The sequence below is a fragment of the Lissotriton vulgaris genome, chromosome 2_2 (genome assembly GCF_964263255.1).
Source record: "Lissotriton vulgaris chromosome 2_2, aLisVul1.2, whole genome shotgun sequence".
NCBI lineage: Eukaryota > Metazoa > Chordata > Amphibia > Caudata > Salamandridae > Lissotriton > Lissotriton vulgaris.
In genome coordinates this window covers 96,307,167-96,329,379 of record NC_141688.1, presented here as the reverse complement: position 1 = coordinate 96,329,379, position 22,213 = coordinate 96,307,167, and the positions used below count along the sequence as shown (strand labels likewise).

The window sequence follows — 22,213 nt, the reverse complement described above, 5'->3', positions numbered from 1 at the left end:
TGGCTCTTATAAAAATGGATTAGGAGAAGCTTTATTAAAAATTCAATCTGGCTCCCCATCCCCACCCAAAAAAAACTAAAGCAAAGGCCTCCCTTAATTTCTCCTTGCAAATAACGCAGTGTTGATCTCCCAAACAGACAATGGTCTGCCAGCAAAGTCAAAGGGTAAGTAGAATTCGTGGAAATATGGGACTTGAAAGAAAAGTGGCAAAGCCGATAATCATGATGTGAGACGGTCGAAACGCGTTACCCTAAGCAACAATAAAACTGCCTTAAGTGAGCCTGAACATGTTGGGACCCCCTCCCTTTTAATGTAACTTACAGGTGAGGGGAATTGGGTCCACGTTTTTAACATTTTGGCCCAGAGGGATACTACACGGAATTTGCAGTAGCCCCGCCAAAAGAAGTCTATGGAAATGCATGAGGAATTTGGCTTTTTTCACCCCTCCCTCCCCCCTCACTCCCCCCTCACTTTTCTCTCAGCCCCCCACCTGACAGAGCTCCCTGACACTTTCCAGGAAGAAGTTTGGTGACTTTGCCTTTTTTTGGAACTTTTTGTTAAGATTTGATAAACAATGCCAAAGTTATTAGAAAACTAAAAAAACAACATGTCTGTAGAAAAGCAATCCTTACTATAAGTACCCAGTGACGACGGCCACTGAGTAATACATGTATGTATTTAGATGCAGATTGAGACATATACCTACTTATTCAGGTTTAAACATTTTAAGCAAACATCATTGCTCTCCAATGAAAGGTTTCCGAGCCAAACACAGCACTGAGACCGCACTCATTGCAGCAACAGACGACATTCGAACTCTACTGGACAATGGAGACACAGTCGCCCTCATCCTCCTCGACCTCTCCGCAGCCTTCGACACGGTCTGTCATAGCACCCTGTTACAACGCCTCAGAAACATCGGAATCCAAGGAAAAGCACTGGAATGGATCACCTCGTTCCTTGCCGGAAGAACTCAGAGAGTCCGCCTCCCACCATTCAAGTCAGAGGCCACTGAAGTCATTTGCGGCGTGCCACAAGGATCTTCACTTAGCCCCACCCTCTTCAACGTATACATGAGCCCCCTCGCGGCCATCGCACGCCAACACAACCTCAACATCATCTCCTACGCTGATGACACTCAACTGATCCTCTTGTGGAGAAGTGTGGCTCAGGGGTTAGAGGCGGCAGACCCGGAATCTGAGATCGGTCTTGGACCAGGGTTCAATTCCCCGCCCCGGCGGGTCTTGGGCTAAAAAATTCCACGGACACGATAATTCTCGTCCCGGTGCCTCCTCGACTCACGGGTTCACACTCTGCGACTCTGGGCAATAGCTTGCTTAATCTCCACAACGGCCCCTCGCGGCGGGATGCCTGACTTTCACTCTGTGGACACCCTGTCGGGGCTTCTCACAGGGGAATACCAGGACGGGTTCCCTAGGCAAGCGCCAGGATGCCCTTTGTGGTGACAGGTTGCGCTATATAAGTATACCTACATTTACATTTACATTTACATTTACGCACCAAAGACCCTAACACCGCCAAAACCAACCTACATGAAGGAATGAAAGAAGTAGCCGAGTGGATGAAGCACAGCCGTCTGAAACTGAATTCAGACAAAACAGAAGTCCTTATCTTAGGTACCTCCCCCTCCGCCTGGGATGACTCTTGGTGGCCAGAGGCCCTTGGAAAAGCACCCATCCCGACGGACCACGCACGGAACCTGGGCGTCATCCTGGACTCCTCACTCTCGATGACCAGACAAGTCAACGCCTTGTCTTTCATCATCTTGCTTCAACATTCTCCGCATGCTCAAAAAAACATTTCGCTGGATCCCCACCGAAACTAGAAAAACGGTCACCCACGCACTGGTTACAAGCCGCCTGGACTACGGAAACACCCTATACGCAGGTACCACCGCAAAACTTCAGAAAAAACTCCAACGCATCCAGAACGCAGCAGCCAGACTCATACTAGACATCCCACGTAATGACCACATTTCTGGTCACCTGAAAGACCTCCACTGGCTCCCGGTCAATAAGAGGATAACATTCCGCCTCCTAACCCACGCACACAAAGCACTTTACGAACTTGGACCCGAATGCCTCAACACACGACTTTCCTTCTACACCCCCTCCCGCCAGCTACGCTCTTCAAACCAAGCCCTTGCTGCTGTACCTCGCATCAACAAAACCACCATGGGAGGAAGATCCTTCTCCTACCTGGCAGCTAAAACCTGGAACTCACTTCCCATTCACCTTCGCCTCACTCAGAACCACCTAGCATTCAGAAAGCAACTTAAAACCTGGATATTCGACAAGTAATTCCCCACCCTTCTTCAAGCGCCTTGAGACCCTCTGGGTATGTAGCGCGCTATATAAATTCATTGACTTGACTTGACTTGACTTACCTCCTGGTAAATTCAGTAGCTCTGGTGCTGGGGCATAAGGGGATTGGGCAGGCTGTCTTCCCGACTTCCCCCGAGATGCCAGTGTATGGCGCCCCAGCCTCCAGAGGCTGGTCCTGCACACCTTCCACCCGACCTGTCTCTGTCTGGAAATAAGTGATTGTTCCCTATTGTTCGCTACAGCTGTCTGATTGGTTACCGCTATATTATAGAAATCTCTCCCTTAGAATCTTTGCAGCCACAATTCATTGATTCATTTCAGGAAAGTTCACAAAACATATAGGTTCAAACAATAACTGCTCAAATTATTCTGCCTGGACCATCACACAAGCAGTCACATGGCAGCCAACAAAAGAATTTTACACTCTACACTACAGCAATCCATAACCTAGTATATTAAATAAAGCAGGGTATATATGGCGGCGATAGTCCCTTTCTACCTCGACATTGAAAGATCTGAAATGTATAACTGCTGAATGTGTAACTTTACTAGAGATAAAAGGGAGTGAGAAGACGAAATCCCTGTACATTCCAATGTAAAATTGATTAGCGATGGACCAGTATACGTGATTGGTTTTGATCGGATTCAGTGTTCCTTTGTAATTTGCTCCAGGGTGATTTCGTAGTGAGGCTAACACAAATGTTATCTTGTAAATTCTAACTTTCGCCAAAAGGAATTATTAAGGCTCAGTTATGAGAAATCTAGGGCTAGTGAATGAACTGTGTGGTAAAATGTTTATATTTATTGATGCTAAATTCCCCATTTAAATGTTCTGTAACTTCAAATTTTCTTTCGGCGACCATGACTTTTAGGCAATGTTTGTAATTAGTTCCGTTGAAAATGAATGTATACAAATTTTTGCTTTTATGCAATCATTTTTAATTAAATTGAATGTTGTTGTTTTTATTTTCGTACATAATCCAAATAAACTATTTATTGATTTGATACTATATGACGTTCCCGTTCTGCGGGCAAATAAACTCAATGTGATTACCACATTTTGTTCAGCAAAGATGATAAGGTACATTCCAATAGCACAACATACATGGTCCCTAATACCTTTGTGCTCACATTGTTGGGACTTATCTTGTAATGTGCCTTCCTGCCTGACATACTCAAAAATACATTGTAAATTAAATGTATTTTTAGCTCTATACCTTAAATGCACGAGGTGATTACTGCCAGCAAACACAATGAGGACTATTGAAAGCAAATTGTTCTGTGTGCTCATTTGCATTTCCATCCCAACATGCAAGTTGCCAATTATGTGTCGTTGTTAGTGTGAGTCTGAGATTTAGAAACAGAGGACACACAGTTTGTCCATTGTATGCATAGATGGGGGTAGCCGCAGGGGTTGGCCAATCTGCATAAACAAGACAAGTGGCTTTGTATGCTTCCCATTTAATTAAACCTTGTCCACAACTGTTCAGCATTTTGCTAAATAAAACCTGTAATAAAACCGAATGAGTTAGAAATGTCACGGTGCTGACATTTCATTGGCTACAAATATATCAGTTGGACAATGGTGGTGCGTCAAGCTGACAGGATCAACAATGCCCAAAACAACATGTTTACACTGCAGGGCGTCAGTGGCTAATCATTAAGAGTAATCATGGCAAATTCTATTTCATGTCCACAATTTAGAAATTCAGCCTCACATTAAAATGATAGACATGTAATCTAATGACACAGATGGCCTGAAAGGCACTTCTTCATCCTCAGAGAGACCTTTTCCAGGGAATGTGTTCTTGGCTAGTGAAGTGCGGTTCTTGGTACTCGGGGCTGCTGCAGGGAGGCCTTAAATATATGAGGTTTTACATAGAGAAGGATTTGCTACTATGCACAGAGCTCCTGATTCAGCGGACATGGCCTGCTAAGGAAAATGTGTCGCTCTGGTGCAGTGACGGGTTCCACAATGGAGGTATCATACACTTGTTTTTTTCCCCAACAAATAGCAGAGTTAGGGCAATTTGAGCTGGGGTTAGTTCATTCCTCATGCATTCCTGTGATTTTAGTGATGTCAACTCCACTGCCTACCTGCTCCCTAATCTCGCAGCAGCCAGTGTGACCCGTGTCTGTTTAAGCCCCCGACGCCCCATGACAGTTCATGGCCCATTCCTTCACAGCCCAGTGGTAGTTCATGCGCCACTCTCGTATTGCCCTGCAGCAGTCCTCTGCCCACCAAGAATTGTGCCCAACACCAGCTGCCAAGCATCTAGGCTCCGGACTCCATCCGGCTTGTGTCACCGCGAGCCCCAAAACCCTTTTAGCCCCAAGCCTTAGCCTCACCATGATGTCCAAGGATCCCTCAAGTACCCAGGAAACTAGTGGGGAGGGCATGAGAATCTCTCCGGTAAGCATGTATCTGTGACAGACCAGAAACTGTTGGGTTTCTCGTGGGTCCTTTTGACTTGCAAAATAAACCACAAAGGACCACGGTACACAGAGGAAAAAGGAAAGACACAGCTCTGCCAGGCCAATGAGAGCACTTGAAAACAATGGCAAATGTGGAAAAAGGGGATAGTGCGCTCTCAATATAAGGAGAATGCTGATTTACCTTTCCAGGTGGGAGGTTGGAATGGGACAAATACCCATGGGGTTGTGGAGCCCACCAACAGAGGCATATAAAAGAGGACCTATGGCTAAACTCGGGGCCTCTGCTGGTCCACACTTTCTCTGGACAGCCAGGTAGGTGGATCATAGGACATAGAAAGAATACACATCTTCACCTTTAAGGACTCACCTAGCTGGAATAAATGCCTTTTGAACCTTATTGGGTGGGCTCTCCCTCTGTCATGGTGAAGTCTGGAGGGCAGTATCTTTACCTCAACAACCACCATGAAACTGCTGTTCACAGTCTTATACAAGACAACCCTATGTATAGTATGCCCATCACTCAGAGCCCCCCCCCCCCCAGGATATCGCGGACTAGTTTACCTAATTTGAAAGGCAGAAAACTATAAAATTGCAGCCAAAAATAGCAAACTTTTCTATATTTTTGTGACAGGCACACATGTGCCTATCACACAATTTCTGTGAGCAAACCAGCTCCACGCGAGCTGAAAAGGGGGATGTGTGATGCCAGAGAGAGTACAGATTACAATTTAAAGTGTGCGCTCTCTCTGGCACCATCCTGACATCATCTCCAAGTGTAAAATACATTCTGCTGGAGGGAGCTCTTAATGTAGCTTCTCTGCCCTCCTCCCATTTTAATGTAAGGTGGGAGGAGGTTGGAGGGGGCTACTTAACACCTCCCTGCAACGGCATTTATTTCACGCTGGCCTGTCCAAAGGGGAGAACTAGAAAAGGTGCCAAGCGATGGCAAGGAGAATAAAACTGGAGGGAGGTTGTTTGGGTTGGGGGGGGGTCTGGAAATGACTGGGGAAGGGTAAGTACAGGGTTTTTTTCTTTTCCGCTTCATGGAGGCCGGCGATGCCTCCCGGAAACTTGTAGTGCTGTAGCCACACACAGCAGGAGAGAGAATGCAAACACCTCTCTCCAGCCCACCCGCCCTTTACTGACCCAGCATGGCAGTGCAGGGTCGATAAAAGGAGAGTTCAACACTTTAAAAAAAAGATTTTGCAGGTACTTTTGTAGTAATCATTGGATTTTTACAAAAGTTCAAATTTTGCAAATTTGTTTGCAAATCAAAAAGTCCTGGACGGTCTGATCAGTTGGAGTATTTTGATGTTTGTTTTGGGATTTCCAGGAAATTTTAACCTAATACTTACTTCCTTCTGTGGACTCCTTGTGGGACATAGACCCCAAGTTTGGATGAGACCTACATTGTGTATAATCCCTGAGATCAAGTATTCAGCCACACACCACCAAGGAGATCCTGGCTATATGAAAGGAAGAGAGCGGGTAAAGGCTCTGCCATATTCAAAGTCGCAGAATACTGAGGTAGTTTGCAACGCCCTCATCACGGTCAGTAGGCATACTTTGGTCACACCTCCACCCCACTTCAGTTTTAAATCCTAGGTCTTTGCTTCTTTTTAAGAAACAGATAGTGCGATTGAATAGATGTTCTGTGCTGTTAACCGGAGCACCTCTATATGTACCTTGTAACTGGTTGTAAAATGCATGTTAATTAGTATGATATGTCTGTATTAACACTTTCCTTTCTCGTAATGAACAATAGCGTTGTAATAAACAAAGACTCCACTGTGAATGCGTAATTCCCAACTGATGATTATCCATTTTCAGAGAGCCCTGTTCAGAAGAAAGTGAGCTTAAAACATAATTGTCCTTCCCATTGTTTAAGCGGTGATGGCACTTCTGCGCAGTGCCCTTACCCTGCCCCTTTCACACTATCTGCTGGTTCTTGCACAAGGCATTTCATGCATCAGTCAACTACGGAAAGTTGTCAATGTAGACATTTTTCTTATAACAATTGAGTAGGGATGTGAGAATTAGATATAATAAGAAAATGATCTGCATATTGTTAAATACATCTTAAGGCTCTTCTAGGTTGTAATGATTTTATACATTGAGTTCTTTCATTTCCAGAAACATAATTTCTAAAGTGTACTTTGCAATTATAAAGATGTTTGTTTTGATCGATGATGCTCTTGAAGTCTTGTCTTGGATGTAGTGCAAATTTACTTCTAGACAATTTTTCTTGAGGTCATTCATTTCAGACAAGTGAGTGTATACAATCTAGTATTGTGAGATTGGTGTATTGAAATCAAATATACTCATTAAGGTAGGCCACCACGAAGATACAAAGGACATAGTCTTACATTCTACCGCAAATACAAATATTGTTCGGCCAACATTACTCCGTAATCCACGTTGTTAAGCTTTACATTTTGTGATGATTCTTAAATTGAATCACATTGGAATTTTCCATCTCTGATTCTATTCTTTTCAGGATGAGACCTGATACTTTTCTTACAAGTAACCATTAACTTAGATTTTTTTATACTAGAATGCAGTTACCTCTACCTTCTCCTCAACGGCACCTGCAAAGCCACATGTCCTGATGGTTATTATGAAGATCTCGACCAAGGAAAATGCATCCCCTGCTATTTCAACTGTGCAACCTGTTCTGGGATCTCCTACGACGACTGTGAATCCTGCTCTGCCGCGTACCCCAAGCTGTACCAAGGAGAGTGCTTGGAAGAGTGCCCACTGGGCACCTTCTACAACCGCTTAGTAATGGAATGTCAAGGTGAGCCAGCTCATTTTGCAAGCATTTATTTTGTGTGCATGTCCTGTGTGCATTTGTGTAGCTTATGCCTTGCTTTTGAATGTTTATTCAGCATCAGGAGTAGCGAATAAACAATTCCTTAATATACTTAGAGACAAGGAAAATCACAAGCATTTCCATCTCAGAAATTGGCCCCATATCTTAAGTATTCTGAAAATTATATTTTAAAATCAGGATTTTGAATTCAGTTTCAGACTGCAACAGCTGCAGTTCCTGCGTGTATGGCTTCAACGCTTTAAAAATAAACCACTCGGATCAAATAGAACTTTGAATGGATTTGTTTTTGCTCAAAGTCACGGTTCCTGTCTCCTGCAGGCTTACCATGAGCAGCTATCACCTGTGGTCCTTTGTGTGCGATAGGATGAGGGGCCTACTATTTCTTAGGTGAAAGAGTCCACTATATAAATTATATAACCTCTACAAAATTAATACAGTGTATTTATTTGAAATGTGATATTAAATTAGACCATTGCATTGAGCGGCAGGTGTTAGAACATGAACATAGAAGCAGCCCTGCCCTGACGACCATACTATTTGTGATCCGAGAGAAAGTCAGTGGTCTTTTACCTCCTTACTCATTGCCTTAGCAAGGTAATGGTGCCCCTCAGGTAGCAAGAAACGGCTTCCATTTCCCATCCCTAAGACATCAGTCCTCCTTCACGGTCTCTGTTTATGGTTCCTGCTCATGTTGGGTATATATTTGGTACACTGACAAAGGAGAAGGAAATACCTTAGCAAGGTTGCCTTACCAGGGATTCCAGTATTAGCAGCACACTGGTGGCACTGCAGAGCATCATTCCTGACCTTATTTTAGGTTCTTACTGCAGCTCTAAAATATGACTTGCTTTTTTAGGTCTCGCCTACGCAGCGCACATGCACTACATAGGAGAGATACCTAATGCCATCGGCGCAGCGTCGGGGCCAAAAACGTACACAGGTTGCATTGCTTTCAATGGCAGCTCGTACACGTTTGGTGATAGCCTTGCGGGAGCGCGCAGCGCCATATGGTTGCGCCATATGGTCACATGCTCCCGCAAGGGAATCGCGTAAGGTCCCCTCCCCCTGCTGCCGCGCGAGGGTCCTTAAAGCTCTGAGAGTACCGCGTGTGTTTTATCTGGGTACTCGCCGGATATAACTTACTTTGTCATGCCGAGCTTTAGTAGAAGTAGTAGAATTCCAACCTCCTTTATCTCTTCCCTATCATCCTCGAAGGCGCATTTCAGTTTTTCTCATTTAAAAGTGCATTTTCAGCTTTGCCTTAGGCAAGGAATTATACATTGGGGAAATTTGATGCAGAGTTTATTTTACCCATTTAACCTTTAATTGCTCGAGGATCACCCGTTTAAAAGTGCTCGAAGTCGGGTTCAGCCGAGGTCACTAATCTTGGCTTGTGCTATGACGGTGACATCAGAGGGGCTCTTCTACATCCGGAGGGCTTGCGTCGAGAACTGCGTACGTTTTATAAGGCATATGTATCATCCGTGAATTCCAGTGCAATGGAGACGGTACTGTAGTAGTTCTTTCGTCCATGTATATATTAGCAGGTGTCGGTGCTGTGGTGCTATGCTTGGGTTTGGATTGTGTGCGTGCGTCTGTTTGAACGTGTGCTGTACCTTAGGCAGACCTTTCCTATATGAAGACCTGTTCCTTGTGTAGTGCTTGCCCATACATTGCAAGCCCTTCCTAATAAGCCTATTAAATTGAAGCCACCTAGAAAAAACACAGCCCAGGCCTCTCGAAGTGAACTATCCATGCAACTGAGGACCGCACCTGTCCCACCTATGCCATGGGCTACCAGCAGAATTATTAAAAAGTAACATGACCATGAAGGCTGTGGTGCAAACCAAAAATCTATTAGCCCGGCTAACACTCTGCAAAATGTAGAAGGGTTCAACAGCCCCTCAAAATATACCAAAAGTTAGAGTATATCAGTGTTTTTAAAAAAAAGCCTTATAAAACACGCTAGGCGCATTACAAACCAGAACACATGAATGCATGAATTAATATATTATGTAAACATGCTACACATATAATAAATCATTTTTTTATTAACCACAAAACATATAATAAATGGCGTGGATTTTCAAAGTATACACGCACACTGATTTATGCAGAACAAAACAACACGGAAGCAACTATAAAATCCCCACACGTGGATCACCTTGTTTTAAATGTCTGATGAATTGTGGAGCAACTTTCAAACCACATAAGAGACCGAGAATTCAAGTGTATACCGTCAAATGGACGTTACTGGCATGGCGAGTTATTCCGGCGTTTCCAAATGTATTTATGACCTGGCCTATAAAATTCATAAGGCATCACATAAATGTATACCATATACACAGGCGCAGGGGCAACCCACAGCCTCAAGCGCCCTGAGACGGGGGGCGAGTCAGCCCTAGGCCAATGAATATTTGTGAGGTTTGGGGACTGGGGGCTCTCACCGCATTCGACTGGGCTCCCCCTCACAGACGAGCACATGGCACCCACCCACAGGTTGAGTATGCGCCTTTCCCTGACCCACAGTCTCTAGGAGCTGTTTCTGACGCCTCTGGTTTTCCTCCCAGCACTGTTTATCTTGAATGAAAGGGCTCCACGTTGTAACAGCTCAGCCAGCCCAGAGGCAGCTGAGCAACACGCCCGGCTACCTCTGAAAGGCACCGCGCTACTGGAGGTCAAACCGCTTAGAGCCAGGCCACACGCTAACCTGCTGAAGGGAGCCCTCTGTGGCTCCCTTAACAAGCATCAGCATTAGCCAATAGGTCTCACTTTTTGGACCCTATAAGTATTTAGTTATACAGCAGAATATCCTTGGTGCAACAACACCAACTGTTGCATAGCTAAACACTTATAAGGTCCCAAATGCGAGACCTATTGGCTATGCCAATGCTTGTTTCCCATTGACACTGTACCGTGGATTTATTCCAGGCAATGTCCTCCTCCTGGCCTCTGTTTTCTTATTATAATTCTCTTTTAAATTAATATATAAGAAGTTGGTTGTTGTTTCCGAATTCAAAAGATTATTTATGACCAAAGTTCAAAAGAGCATGAGGCGGAGGTCGTTCCTTTGTGTACCTTGTATCTGTGCTTTAGAACACTCTTCCAGCCTCCCTTAGTAAATGTTTTTGAAGCATTAACCTTTAAATTGTCGACCAAAATTTTCAGTAGGTATGGGAGAGTGCAAATTTTGTCTACAATTGGTGCACAAGCAGGGGGTGGCTCCTCCGCTAAGGCGGAGAAGCGGTGTCCCACTGCTCTCAGAGCAGGAAAAATAAAATTATAACCTTGTTATAATTTTATTTTCCGTAGGTTTGGGGCTGGGTTAGGGTGGGGATGGTGGCATTGGGGGAGGAGAGATTTGCATACTCCAAGTGTGCATGATTGTGTGGCCAGCCACCTTGTCCCAGTCAAACAGTCATGCACACTTTGTATCCTCCCCACCAGGCTGCATTACACAGCCTGGAAAGAAACATGCCCAGGCTCACATTCCGCGCCTGAGCGCCGGACCACGGCCTTCGGACCAATCACAGTGCTGCATTGCCTGTGTCTTCCTGGCCATGATGAGACGATGAGATCATATGGAGGGGAGATGACGGAGGAGAGACGCGGCACGGAGGTAAGCGTTTTTTATTTTTTTTATTTTTTACCCTCGCCAACCCCCTGCCACTCCACTCTCGTTCTCTGCCAGTCACTACAGTGCACATGTGCAGTTTATCAGTGTTAACCACATAAATTATGCTTAATTTGGTTTCCAAAATTATTAATGTTATGTTAGCTATGTAGTTATTACATCAAATGTATTCGAAGTTTCCAATTTATATGACTACCACATTAACACATTCGCTGCTGAGAGGAGGGTACAATGAATACATGTAGCTTTGGCAGCCTCCTTAAAGCTCTAATCCACTTGTTCTAGAGATTTGATTGTACAGGATTGTTAAGCTGCTGGCATTGAGAGGATGCAAAAACAACAGGTGATGGACAGAATGTAGAACAATGTCATACATTCACCCCAGTACAGGGATCTGGGTCTAAATCTATCGTTTTTTTGCACTCCACACCACCCCAGTTCAGACATGACCATATGCAAATCAGCCTTGACCCTGTGCCTCATGGGAACAGTCCAGCCCGAACTGCCAAGCCATGTCTTTCCTGGACCGGAATCAAGCATCCTAGGACCGGTTTCTGGCTATCAGCCATCTTCAGCCAGGATAGCTGTACTCCAGTGGTGTGGGGAGCATGGGACTCACGTCTGAGCATACCCATCCCACTCGGGGTGACAAATGCAAAAACAACAGTTGATGGACAGAATGCAGAACAAAGTCATACATTCATCCCAGTACAGAGATCTGGGCCTAAATCCATTTTTTTTTGCACTCCACACCACCCCAGTTCAGACATGGCCATATGCAAATCAGCCTTGACCCTGTGCCTCATGGGAACAGTCCAGCCGGAACTGCCAAGCCATGTCTTTCCTGGACCGGAATCAAGCATCCTAGGACCGGTTTCTGGCTATCAGCCATCTTCAGCCAGGATAGCTTGACTCTAGTGGTGTGGAGAGCATGGGACTCACGTCTGAGCATACCCATCCCACTCGGGATGACAAATGCAAAAACAACAGTTGATGGAAAGAATGCAGAACAATGTCATACATTCACCCCAGTTCAGAGATCTGGGCCTAAATCCATCGTTTTTATGCACTCCACACCACCCCAGTTCAGACATGGCCATATGCAAATCAGCCTTGACCCTGTGCCTCATGGGAACAGTCCAGCCCGAACTGCCAAGCCATGCCTTTCCTAGACCGGATTCAAGCATCCTAGGACGGGTTTCTGGCTATCAGCCGTCTTCAGCCAGGATAGCTTGACTCCAGTGGTGTGGAGAGCATGGGACACATGTCTGAGCATACCCATCCCACTCGGGGTGACAAATGCAAAAACAACAGTTGATGGACAGAATGCAGAACAATGTCATACATTCACCCCAGTACAGAGATCTGGGCCTAAATCCATCCTTTTTTTGCACTCCACACCACCCCAGTTCAGACATGGCCATATGCAAATCAGCCTTGACCCTGTGCCTCATGGGAACAGTCCAGCCCGAACTGCCAAGCCATGTCTTTCCTGGACCGGAATCAAGCATCCTAGGACCGGTTTCTGGCTATCAGCCGTCTTCAGCCAGGATAGCTTGACTCCAGTGGTGTGGAGAGCATGGGACACACGTCTGAGCATACCCATCCCACTCGGGGTGACAAATGCAAAAACAACAGTTGATGGACAGAATGCAGAACAATGTCATACATTCACCCCAGTACAGAGATCTGGGCCTAAATCCATTGTTTTTTTGCACTCCACACCACCCCAGTTCAGATATGGTCATATGCAAATCATCCTTGACCCTGGGCCTCATGGGAACATTCCAGCCCGAACTGCCAAGCCATGTCTTTCCTGGACCGGAATCAAGCATCCTAGGACCGGTTTCTGGCTATCAGCCATCTTCAGAGGATGACATTTGATTCCACTGGTGCTGATATTGGTGAAAGAAAATCTGCCTGGGCATTCGTTGAGCAAAGTTCTATGATTGAAATATCTTTGCCCTTCTGATGAAACTGGTGTTGTGTTGGATTTCCATGTGTTTCCATTACGCTAGCACCTTGTGTTGAAATAGAGATGCTTGGCTCATCAGAGCCAGATGAGGGAGAGTTATCCAAGGGTGGTTGTTGGTGCCTACCTGGTGTCTGTTTTCATGTTATCATATTCTTGCAAGGGTTCTGTCCCAATTATAAGTGGAGTGTGTTACATGGTAGTGGGTTCCCTACCACTTGTCCTAATCAGAGGTATGACATTTTTTTTAACTTGTTTTCCTCTTTTCTTTGATGTTTTTACACTTCATTATGATAATTCTATGAGGCAGCTACCAAGTTTTGAGAAAGCCATGTTAAATTCCAAATGACTCTAGGTGCCTTGTCTACTAGGTGTGGTTTGTAGTCTTTCTGTTGTAGACATCAAAGGCGGATAGTGGTACCAAGACGCCAGCAAATGTCCTAAATGACCCAATGCAGGTGGGTTGGATTGAGTTAAATTGAGGGGTGTCTAACCATGGAATGCCATTGAATGCTCTCCCCGATTTGTGCGCCCCGTTTTGTTTGCCTTTCGCTTTTATCTTGAGAACCGCTTATCCAGCCTTCCTATGCTCTCAGCTGTACACACCACAGTGCTCACTACTGTGCTGCCACCGCCTCACACTTTTATGACAATTACAGTGTGGAGCTGCTGAATACCCATGTAGCAGTGTAGAGTGTGAGGGCGTGTAAAGTGGGACACGAGCACAGCATGCTACATATGGTAGCAAGAACAGTGCATTAGATTTACAGAGTCACTTTCTTCAAGAAGTCATCTGCTTCAAGTTTCCTTTACCTCTATCTTGAGCAGGGAACAGGCAGAGGGTTTGTCCCAGTCACTGGAGTTCACTGAAGAGAACTGGCAGTCAGGGTTGACAGTCCAGGGCTAACCACAGGGCCCAATGGCTGGCATAGCTGGCAATCAGGACTAACGGCTGAGCTGTCCTCCTGCCAGGAAGCTGCTGCTTAGCTTCACAGTTTGCTTGAGTTTGAAGCTTGCTGGGTTCCTGCCCAAGAAGACTGCTGTTGTAGATGGTCATAACGGCAACCCTGCATGGTGTGGTATGGTGGTGGTGAGTGGGGCACGAGGAGGGATGACAAGCAGGAGCACCTGGGAGAACCGGGGGTCAAGCCCCACCAGCACCTAGGCTGACCTCTTCTGCGTACCTAGTGGGCAACTCCCTTTCCCAATCATTGCAGCCTGCCCCACCTTACAAAGCCTCTCAATAAAAATGAAAACAACTGATACCATCCCTACCAAATTCTATGTTGTATACCACCCGCCTGGAAATATCAAATCCTTAGTTGAACTGTTCACCAAGCTTAACCTAGAGAACAAACTTCCTCTTGAAATCATATCGCTCAAGGGAAATTTCCCTTGCACGTAGAAGATCACATTGACACTGGTGTCTCACAACTGTTGTTATTCTTCCTTCGCAATGGACTTACTCAACACTTTTTAGCCCATCCATACAAAAAGTTGTGTGATTCTTGACCTTTTGATACCTAAAACCAAGTCTCCAAAGGCTGAACCAGTCCTGCTAGTTGATCAGACTGCTACTTACTACCATCACCCTAATCGTCACCAGAATGATAACCAGGTCCTAAACAAAGGAGGAGAAGCCACAATGATGCCAAACTGAACCATATCCGTTAATCCCTTCAGGAGATACTAGCATTCAAAGGTGTGACTGAGTTAACAAGTCAATACATAGACTACGTAATCAGGATCATGGGTAAAGCTGATCAAATAAAATTGAAACCTCAGAAGTCCAAACAGTCCACAGGATAATTTACATAACAACTGCACCAAAGGGAGAAGTGCCTTTAGAGCAGTTGAACGCAAATGGTGGATTGCCTGGAGAATCTTTACAATGAAAGAACAAGCATTGACAAAGCCAATAGGTCTCGGCAATCCAAGAGCTAAAGGCGTTGTTAGCGTTACCATCTTTTAGCTATGTGATAGGGAGTGGATTGGATGTATGTGGCGTGGATTTGAACTATGTGGGCTGGAGTGGAATTTTTTGTTGTGGAATTGTGTGTCCATTGGAATTATGTGGCTGGTAATTATGTGGTACAGAGTGTACTGGAATTATATGGAGTGGTATTGTGTGTTGTGGAGTGGAATGATGTGGTGTGGTGTTGAATTTTGTAGTATGATGTGGAATTCTGTGGTGCCATGAACTCAAGTGTTATCACTGCCAAGAAAGGATTATTAAGGAGAAGTTAAAAGACATGCACGTAGTAGAGTGGAAGGTCATGGTGTAGAGTGGAAGGTTGTGGCATAGAGTGAAATATTGTGCCATAGAGTGAAAGGTCGTAGAATGGAGGGTCATAAAGTGTCATGATAAGAGTGTCATGGAGTAGAGTAGGGAGGCATAGATTAGTGTGCCATTAAGTGGAGTAGAGTAGAGTGGAGGGGTAGAGTGGAGAGTGGAGTAAAGTGTTGTAGAGCGGGGGGCATAGATTGGAATAGAGTGTCGTAGAGTGGCTTGGAGTGGGATAGAATGTCGTAGAGTGGAGTGGAGTGTCGTAGAGTTGAGTGGGATAGAGTGTTGTGTTGTGTCATAGAGCGGAGTTCCATGGAATAGGTTAGAGGATCGTGGAAAGTCGTAGAGTGGAGTGGCGTGGAGTAGCTTAGAGTGGAGTAGTACAGACTATAGTATAGTGGTGCAGAATAGTGTCATAGAGTGGATTGGCGTAGAGTGATGTAAAGTGGAATGGGATAAAGTGTCAAAGAGTGAAGTGGCATAGAGTAGAGGAGTGTAGAATGAAATAGAGTGGAGTTATAGAGTGGAGTGTCATACAACGGAGTAGAGTAGACAAGAGTTAAGTGGCGTAGACTGGCATAGAAAGTAGTGGAGTAGAGTGTAGTGGAGAAGAGTGGAATGGAGCACTGTGGCAAGAGTGGAGCAGCGTAGAGTGGAGTAGAAACCTGGGGGATAAAATGGAGTAAGGTATCATGGCGATTTTCTGCTCTGTTGATGCGGAGGGAGACGGGCTCCTGAGACACTTCCGGTCTCTCGACGGGGAGGAAGAATCTTGCAGTAGCGGTCTAGTGTTTAGCACTAGAACTGCTATTTAACTCCCATATGTACGCGGATGAGCAGTTTACGTGCAGCAGATGTGCGCAGCGGGTGCGCCAAAGGTAAGCCGATCTGCTCCCTTCAGCACCAGGACTGTGCCCAGCAACCAGGATCCTGACCATTTTAAAAGGGAACAGTTTACCGGCTTTACCTACTCGAGGGAAGCCTTGTTAAAGTTGAGAGATAGTGAGAACTACTGTTCTTATGTTACCCTTCCCTCTGAGAGTTTGTATGAACATTTTCAACGTACTTGTACCTCTTTTGGCTACTCTGTGCCCCTATGCTGAAGTCCCCCCAGGTCATACAAGGTCAGGAAACTTACAAATCACCTTTCTAACCCTATCATTAGCACAAAAGCGAGATATAGTGGTCTCCTTTTAAATGCTCGCTCCCTTATTAAACATAAGTTGGAGTTTGCGATCTTCCAAGCTGCAGCTGAACCCGACTGGGTCCTCATTACCGAAACTTGGTCTGACACAGCCTCCGGGCCTGATCTAGTTGATGCTATTCCAGCTAATTACTCCATTCAGAGGGTAGACAGGGTGGTACGTATGGGTGGGGGGTCTGGCAATAGTTTATAAATCACAGTTTAAATGTTTGATGGACTCAGACTTCAACTTACAAACGTGTGAAGCCCTTCATTTTAAACGTATTACATCAGCCACCTGCTATTTCGGGGGCCTGCTGATTTATAGACCCCCTAGGTCCTAGAACGCCGTTTCTCAAGGAACTTAAACTTCTTTTAGAACCTTTCCTAGTGGAAAACTGATAGACCATTCTGGGTGATTTACATTTTTACCTATGAGAGACCGACACCAAGACTCTGGCGCCCTCTTAGAGGTGCTCGCTAGTCTTGGTTTGTTGCAACTAGTATTTTCTCCCACTCATAAGGCGGGCCATACTCTGGATGGAATTTTCACCAATGATATTAGAATTACTTATCAAAAAACTATCCCTATCTGTTGGTCCGACTATAGTGCAGTTGCCTTTGCCCTCCTACCTATATTAGCATCTAGAAATAATCAAACTCTTCACCCTCTGGACAAATCTAGAAATTGGAAAGGTTTCTTGGCAGAGACACCAGCCAGTACTTTAAATGGTATACCCTTTGTAATTCATGAGGACTCCGATAGTGGGGCAGATACCTTTGCGACATGGCTGGAAACTGCAACAAATAAATTGGCCCCCTTCGCAAAGAGTGCTTTCCATCGGCTCCCTGGTACAATGATAGACTTAGGATGCTTAAACAAGCTTGCCGCCGTATCAAGCAGGCTTCGAGGAAAACTCTAGATGATCAAGAAAGAATCCTATATACGGTAAGTATCAAGGAGTACAAGCTCGCATTAATGGAAGAAAAGTCTAAATATTGCACCCATAAGATTATAAATTCATCCTCCACTAAGGACCTATTCAGGCTAGTACACCTGCTGTCGGGCTCTCAACCCAGAGCAGAGCCAGAGATTTCACAAGCCTTTTGTAACCAGCTAGCAACCCTTTTCCACTCTAAAATCACAGACATTTATACAGGTTTTTCTCTCTAACCTTATGCTGTCCAGCCATCCAATTGCTTCCAGTTGGCCTACTACTATGGCACAAGGGAATGCCATCTGGATCAAGCCTAGAGACCAAAAATCTCTCTCTCTACTCTATCGCCCAAGCTGGCTGCACAATATCTCATGGAAACCCATGCAGGATCACCTCTAGAAGTATGCCCTCCAGCAGCTCTTCATATGGCGGCCAACATCATAGCCGAGCCACATTGTAAACTAATGAATAATATGATCCTATACAGATCCTATCCTCGTAACTGGAAGCAAGCTATCATTAGGCCTCTTTTAAAGAAAAGGAATCTAGTCCCCAGAGTTAGTAAGAACTACCGCTCGATCTCCTTGCTCCTGGTTCCAGCAAAGATCTTGGAGATGCACCTTAACATCCAGCTGATGGAAACTGCAGAACAGCATCTTTGGCTTAAGGACTCTCAGTTTGGTTTTAGGAAACACCATGGGACAGAAACCACCCTAATATAAGCCACAGACTACATTAGGTACACTGTGGATGAAGGACTAGGGGGTGGTACTGATACTCCTGGATCGGTCAGCAGCATTTGATACCATCTCGCCAACACAGCTGCTGGACAGACTAGAAGGTCTTGGCATCTTTCTACAAGCATTAGCCCTCATGTCCTCTTTCCTTGGGGGAAGATTGCAAAGGGTAAAATTACAGGACTACCACTCAGAGGCTTTTTCTTATCTTGTGGAGTTCCACACGGCACATCGTTGAGCCCCACGCTTTTCAATCTTTGTGTGGCACCCTGAGCAGCTATTATCCATTCCTTTGGATTAGAGGTAGTGTTGTATGCAGGCAATACTCCGATCACGGTGTCAATCCCCAAGGGCTCTTGCTCGATAGCAGAGAATATCTTAGACTGCATGTCTAAAGTGGCAGAATGGATGTCATGTAATTTTTTGAAACTCAATGGGGACAACACAGAGGTTATGATATTCAGCCCAGGAACATCAAGTTGGAATAGTAACTGCTGGCCACATCCTTAGGAATCTGTCCTCTGCTGGATAAGAAGTCTAAGAGCCTTGGAGTATTGATAGACACTGAACTTAACTTTAATGTCCAAATGAATCATAGTATTTCCACCTGCACATGGATTATAAGGATGCTCAAGAAAATCTTTCCATTTATCCAGCAGTGGGCATGTAAGCAGGTAGCTCTTGCCTAGTATTGTCCAGACTTGACTACTGTAACTCATTGTACCTGGATTTAAAGAAGAACATGCAGCATAAATTGCAGGTGGTGAAGAATGCATTGGCGAGACTTGGTCTGGACATTCCCAGAAGGTAGTACGCTGGTAAGGGACTAGAAACCCCGGATTGGCTCCACATTGATAAGCGCGTTTGCTTTACATCTCTCTGCATGGTACATAAGGTGCTTCATCTTCCATATCCTAAAAGATTAAAAACCATGTTCAGTTGGCATTCCCCAAGCAGACCTCTCCGCTCATCTCTGCAACTGTTGCTCACAGTACAAGAACCAAAAGAAAAGAATTTGGGCGATGGAGCATTTTCAACAGAAACAGGCAAACTCTGGAATTTCTTTCCTCTAAATATAAGGGCCATCCCTCAGCTCCTGCCCTTTAGGAAGGCTCTTAAGGCATGGCTATGCTCCATGTAAAGCTCCTTCATCGTAATAAAGTGACCTTGTACATAAACAGACCCTTTATGACATACAATAAAACAAACAACTACCAACTGGGCTAAAGTGAATTAGTCAGTTGCATGAAGGCTGTGGAAATAAGCAGCAAATTTGTAAAGAATATATTACAATATTATTGATGCTTACTCTACGTAGGTTTTCTAAGCAGATGAGGCATCTAAAGCGAAAAAGTGGCAAGGCTCCTGCTTGCCGGCCTGTCCCCATGGGCCCCATGAAATATTGCAGCTAGTAACTGTAAAATAACATAGGAAAAAGTGAACTTGTAACCTGCACACCGCAAAAATAGTTTCCACTTAATCTGTTTTGGTGGACTTAAAACCACTCTTGCCACTATCACCCTGCTTGGAGACTCTAAACGTTTTGAGTAGGACAGCTGAGGATAAAATGAAAGGGAAATGTAGAATGGCATGCATAATATGAAAGGATATTTGAAAAGTGGGGGTTGATATGTGACTAGATGTTTTGGCTACTAAAGGTGGTCTGAAGTAAATAGGCTTACACAGGTAATAGCGCTCTTTCGTTCGGGGGCATTCCACCGGCAAGTGCTGGAATCTGGGGCAGATGGAGCTGGAATCTGGGGCAGATAGGGTGTAACTAAAACCGCTTGCGGTATTTCTCGTGCACAACTTGATACTCCTTTCCCGTTCACTCACTTCTCCGGATACGGTGCACCATCACCATTGATGTCATCTGCGACTCTGACTGCCTTGATCTTTACTCCAGTGTTACCACCAACTTGCAAGTCACCTCATTTCAACTTTAGATGGGTTAACCAGACCACTATCTTGGGATGGGTGTATTGCTGCATACATAGCTTCGGAACCTCCACTTTATAATGAACAACAGTACTATCACTGACAGATTCATTCTATGGTTTTCAAGGAGAACTAGGGTCTTTTTCTGCAGTGTTACAAAGCCAATGTTTAGGGTGCTAATGTAAACCGCTCCAATGCCTTCTGGTAAAGTTCACTATATATACAACTACAAAAAAAAAAATAGCCAATGCTGCTTTAGCATGCATAATGGGAAGGCATTTTAATTGTGCATTCCAAAGGAGTGTCAGCCATTTTGTATGATTTTTTATGCTGATCTTGAGGGGAGAGAATGTGGTGTAAGGGCGAAAGCGCCTGACGTTGAAGCTGGGGAACAGGGTTTAAGCCTCAGAGGAAGGCTCAACATCCCGTGTTTCTCAGTGTTTCGTGAATCTCTCTGTACCTGTTATTTCTACGTGGTTGGGAATGTGTCATTCTGTAATGCAACAGGTGCTCATGTAAAGCACTATGATACTAAGATAGTAGAAATTGTCCCCTCTCTAGGGGAGGGCTAAATGCAAGCAGTGCCATGATGCATGCATGCCATGGACAAATGGGGAGAAAGAATATGAGAGCGATAATAGAGCCAGCAAATGGGAAGCCTATAGGTGGGCTGAAGCCTACAAAGTATATACAACATGTCTCTTTGAGACAGTTCATGTGTTGTCTAACTGAGAGCTCAAAAGTACTAAATGATTAATATTTGAAGCTAATGCATCTTTAACTTGAGCTGAGATGTACCTCGTCAAAAATCATTCTACAAAGCTGGTAAAAATGTCTACAAATCCAAAGATGCCTATATTGATCCAAATACAGGCTACATTAACCTAACCCTTTTCTTTAGAAGCAAGATTGCATTTCCATTACATACAGGCCATTTAATCTTGATACTACGAAACTGATTCAGAAATCCTCCACCACGTATAACAAATCAAATAAGTCTCAGTAGCTGATCTCTACAAAACATAGAAAAACTCAGACCCTCTACCCACTAAACGGATCCACTACCTATGTCCATTGTCCTCCCTGATGCCATTCTGCATCAACCCAATCAACTCATCACGGAGGCCATCTTGCCAGACTACCTAAAATGTGTCAAGACCACCTACTATTGAAAAAGACAGGGGCTGACTTTGAAGATTTGAACAACTATTTGAACAAATATCATTTTGCATCAAACAGTCCTTTCCAGGCAAGGTACTGGAAAGTTGTGTTGAAAGCCAACTCAAATATTTCATTCTTACCTAAAATCTCATAGATTACTTTTTTAGCTTATAGGACTATTTGCAGCGATGAGACTGCAGTGTTTCAAATTGTAAACAACACACTCCTTATCCTTGACAACGGTGATTCCTGGATTTTTAACTCAACCTCTTTGCAACCTTCAACACCTCACCACCAAACATTATTGACACAATAAAGAGTAACAGATGAGTGGTACTGAGATGCTTTCAATACATAAGAAGCATTTGCAATGCAATAGGTCGCGCATTTATGCAGTTTGAGCTATTGACATTGTAAATGACAATGCCCTTTATTTATGTTTTGGTTTTCGAAGTATAAATAAAAGTCATTGTCATTTACAATACCAATTGCTTAAACCAGCGTAAATGCGAGACCTGCTTGTTTTCTTTTGTCTTAAGCACTCCTTGAGAGCGCATTTGTTTTTTAGCAGTCTCCCTAGTGTGCTTCTCCTTCCCACTCTGTGTTGCTCTTTTCCCCATGAGCTTCACCCACCATCTGTGATGTGCTTGCCTCTGTATGGCTTTCACCCCCCACCCCAGGTTGCTTCCCTAACTCCAAGCTCCATGTTGCTTATTTGCCTATTTGTCCCTCCCACCCCACCGGACTCC

General features: G+C 44.6%; 1 protein-coding gene across 2 annotated transcripts in view; it reads left to right on the top strand.

The window, feature by feature from the left end:
- The window catches only part of LOC147729081 (cysteine repeat modular protein 2-like), a 721,334-nt gene that overhangs the window by 271,179 nt on the left and 427,942 nt on the right, over positions 1-22,213 (top strand). For both annotated transcript variants that reach the window (XM_086959364.1, XM_086959363.1), the window contains one exon: positions 7,336-7,578. In XM_086959364.1, the coding sequence (XP_086815490.1) occupies positions 7,336-7,578 (243 nt within the window). The remainder of the gene's footprint in view (positions 1-7,335; positions 7,579-22,213) is intronic.